This window comes from Miscanthus floridulus, chromosome 6 (genome assembly GCF_019320115.1).
Source record: "Miscanthus floridulus cultivar M001 chromosome 6, ASM1932011v1, whole genome shotgun sequence".
NCBI classification, from domain to species: domain Eukaryota; kingdom Viridiplantae; phylum Streptophyta; class Magnoliopsida; order Poales; family Poaceae; genus Miscanthus; species Miscanthus floridulus.
Window position 1 is genome coordinate 103,630,832 of NC_089585.1, and position 3,847 is coordinate 103,634,678.

The 3,847-nt window shown below is 45.7% G+C and overlaps 1 protein-coding gene across 1 annotated transcript; it reads right to left on the reverse strand.

Annotated features, from left to right (window-relative positions):
* Positions 1-1,849: 1,849 nt before the first annotated feature.
* LOC136458865 (probable WRKY transcription factor 50) lies at positions 1,850-3,392 on the reverse strand. Its single transcript, XM_066458773.1, has 3 exons — positions 2,894-3,392; positions 2,508-2,660; positions 1,850-2,325 (listed from the first exon to the last, which is right to left on the reverse strand). Exons 1-3 carry the CDS (start codon positions 3,133-3,135, stop codon positions 2,130-2,132), a joined length of 591 nt encoding a protein of 196 aa, XP_066314870.1. The 5' UTR covers positions 3,136-3,392; the 3' UTR covers positions 1,850-2,129.
* Positions 3,393-3,847: the final 455 nt, after the last annotated feature.

Here is a 3,847-nt window from a genome sequence, read left to right on the forward strand (position 1 = left end):
ATTGCTTTCATTGCTTATCTAATTATAGCAATATCACTCTACCCAATTGAGATTGATCTGGATTAGCCTTATATCTTGTTTAACTCATCATTTGCTAATCTAGAACTGATCTAATCTACATCTTAAGCGATGAATTATGTTTTTATCGGCTGTTTTGTATCAATCTTAATCGTGCACAGCATGTAGTTAAGGCATGTTCGATCTTGAGTAGATCTATCGGTTAGCGAGAACCGTTTTATGGTCCGTCATCACGGCCTGTGGGATTCTACCTCTCACCCCACTGTTGGCACCGTGGAGTGGGGATCATTGGTTGATAGATCCGTTCCTGAGAAGACATGACCTTAACTGTGCACTATGCCTGAATCAGCTATTTAGCCGATATCGAATGTTTTCACGAACAGTTCACATCACGAGATTGTTGAAGTAGAGATAAGTTGAAAGATGTGTTAGCCCCATGATCTTGTTATTGTATTACGGCCTGCATGATTCTGCCTCATGCCCCATTGATATTAGTAATGAGTTAGGGTCGTCGAGTCTATTATTGTTTCTACGGCCTGTATAATTCTGCCTCATGCCCCACTGGTCATGGTGATAGATGAGATCTAACATGTTCATTAGATTTATCTTTATTAAATAATTAAGTGATGTTGAATTGTTTCTTTATATAAAAAGGAGTTCGGTTACTCGTAATCATTGGCTCAGTATGGACCGATCATCATTGATATCTTATTACCATTGATTAATATTCGTTTAAATGATGTTTATCCTGAATGACAACCGATTCTCTTCACACGACCCCATGAGCTCTAACTGACTTATTCTCATGAATATACTGGAATCGGCTATTTAGCCGATTTTCTTTCATATCGGCTCTCACAGCCGTACATTCGGGACTGTCTGGCAACACCGGCAAGTTCCGCCCTTAACTACTGATGAACTTTCTCTCCTTGTCAATTGCAGGGTCAAATTGACTGGCACGCCTTGGGAGAATTACGCAGGATCGACCACCCCTGCGTTGAAGCTAGGCGGATCTGCTCCATCGAGCGGACCCTTCCGGCTTGCTGCGTGTATCCTCGGCACGGGACGAAATTTTGTGGCGACAGCTTGTCACTCGAGTTCGAGTCACTCAGTATGTGTGCTTGCATTTGGGCCTACTATTCTTTTCAATTTTTGGAAATGTGCCCACCAGCAGTAAGACGTTTATGGGTGACTTCTTTAATCTCGAGACTAGCCGATGTTTTGGTATTTATATTACATTTAGTTAAAAATGGAAAGTTACATTATGGGAGATAGGTTACTTATCTCAAAGCTTAGAAAATGTTTTTTTTTTAAAAAAAAGCTAGACACACAACACCAACAAAGAGAGCTGGGGTCCATTATATATTTATATCGACTATAAACATATGCTTAAACCACTTTATTTTAGCTGTAATAAGATTCCACGTCCCATGAGAATCTAGAGTCGGAGCTCTAGCAAACAAAACAAAATATAACTATGACATTGGGTTTTGTTTATTATTTCATTTTGTTTAGTGTTTAATCATTTTTTTCCATCTTGTAAACTTGGCATTTATCTTATACTACTTCAGTCCCAAATAAGATGCAATTATGGGTTTAGATTGATCATCAATCTTTTCCTTAAGTCATTTGACTATGTTTTATAGAAAATATTATTAATATTTGGGACTCAAAATAAGTATATTATAAAAATATATTCTATGATTGATCTACTGATACTTATTCATCACTTGTCAAAAAGATACTTATTTGGTGTCATAAATGTTAATATCTTTTTTGCATAGATTTGATCAAACTTAATTAAAACTGTATACTCCTCAAAAAGTGAAAATTGCATTTGTTTTGTAGCACATTTCAAATGAACACATATATCAGTTTCCTGGAAGCGAGACATAATTAGCTAGTATTTACTCCTAGTAGCAGCACAAACAAAATCATCTAGCCCCATGTTAAGCCAGAAGAGACCATCGAGAGATATATGACAAGTTATAAGCGACATGTCACGTCAGTTTCTATCTTGAGTAGGTTTGTCTCTACCCTAAAGATAGTCAGTGCGCAGTGTATCTACCTTACACCAATTAATTAATTAACACGCTCTGATCTCTGGTTGATCAGTGGCCTGGCTGATGCATCCCGGCGACGAAGAAGCGGCCGGAGGCGGCGTCCTGGGTGGCGTAATAGATGGTACCAGGACTCACATGGTTGTGCACTCCCTCGTACATGGTCACAACATATCTTGGGTCGTCCTTGTCTCGCTCTACCCTTTTCTTGACGTTGCAGCCCTCCGTCGAGCACCGGTAGTAGTTCCTGCAATTCAATTCGTTCCAAGGTTCAGTCCAGCATGCATATATGTACACATCGTTGTTGATTAGTTCATGATCATTAATCTCTCACTTTTGGGTTTTCAAATAATGATTTGCAAATTAAACTACCAGTGTTAAGTACCACTTTGCTCCCCATGGAAACTATGAAATATTGTATATATTTACCTCGGATTCGGGCTGTTCTTGACGGACTTCTTGCCGTACTTCCTCCATTTGTAGCCGTCGTGGAGTACCTCCTCGTCGTCCGACCTCACCCGGAACGCAATTCTGTCCGTCGTCCTCGCCGGCCCCTCACCCGCAGCAGCAGCCGCCGCACTCCTGGTGGAAATACAAGTCGTCAAGGTTCACGAACCAGTCGATGAAATACGTGCACGTGGTGGCTCACGAGAAAGGCACCAGAAGTATTTTTTGCAAACAAAAGTGCACCGCGTCTCTACTAGTGTCTGGTATTAAATTCGACTGATAAGTTGACTGATATTAATTTATTATGAGATAAAAATACTGTCCATGTGCCCCGGATCTGGACATACGGAGTAGATGGAACGACTCACCTAGCATGACTACTGTAGCCTGCAGCAGCGTCCGGGACGACGCGCTCAACCGGCATAAGCGGCGGCGCGAACGCACCAGGTACAGCTGCCGGGACGGCGCCGCCTTCGTCCGACAGGCACTCGAAGACGTCCAGCTGCGCAGCCGCCGTACCGAACGCGGCCGACGGGAAAGGGGCCGCGGGCCGAGAGGCGAAGTAGCTGGAGGTAGCAGAGCCGCCGCTGCACGGCTGACGGTACGCCATGGCTGCTGGGAGGAGGACGTCGGCGAGCTGAGATTCTCAGACGCCGTCGTCGTTGGTTCTGGGTGGCGTGGGCGCGCGCGGGTGTGGGCTTCGCACCGTCCTTCCTGAGCGCGCGGGAGAAGCTTCGGCGCGGGCGGGGGTGGAGGCGTGGAGCCAACAGCCGCCCCGTTCCGAATCGTTGATTTGTTGCCGTCGCGCTCGCGCTCGCGGTCGCTGCCTGCCAATTTGGGGGAGCCGTGCGCAATGTGCGTGCGTAGCGGGTGAAAGCGAGGAGTGGAGGACCCAATTAGAATGCAGGATTTCTTTTAAAAACTACAGAAATAGAAAAGGTAAATGCAATTATGCGAACATCTTGAATCTTATAGTAAACATAGAAGACAAAAGAAACTGCATGATTAGATGCTTGGGGTGAAGCCTTGAAATTTACATAAACTTTTTTTTATGAAACTAGAGGGGATTGACCCCCTACACCCCTCGCCCCCGCGTCGTCCGAGACGGGCGACTCCGCCGGCTCCTCGCCCCTCACCTCAGCCCCCTCGCAAGCAGCCCCTGCGGCCTCCGTCGCCACCAGAGCTGGTGGCCGAACCTCCGGCAAGCAGCGAGGAGGGCGGCGGCAGGGCCATGCCGCACTTCCTCTCTCTCCCGTCTTCCCCCCTCACATCTCTCGTGACCTGATGCTTCAGGCCTTGGGCGGCGGATCCGCATGGCTAGT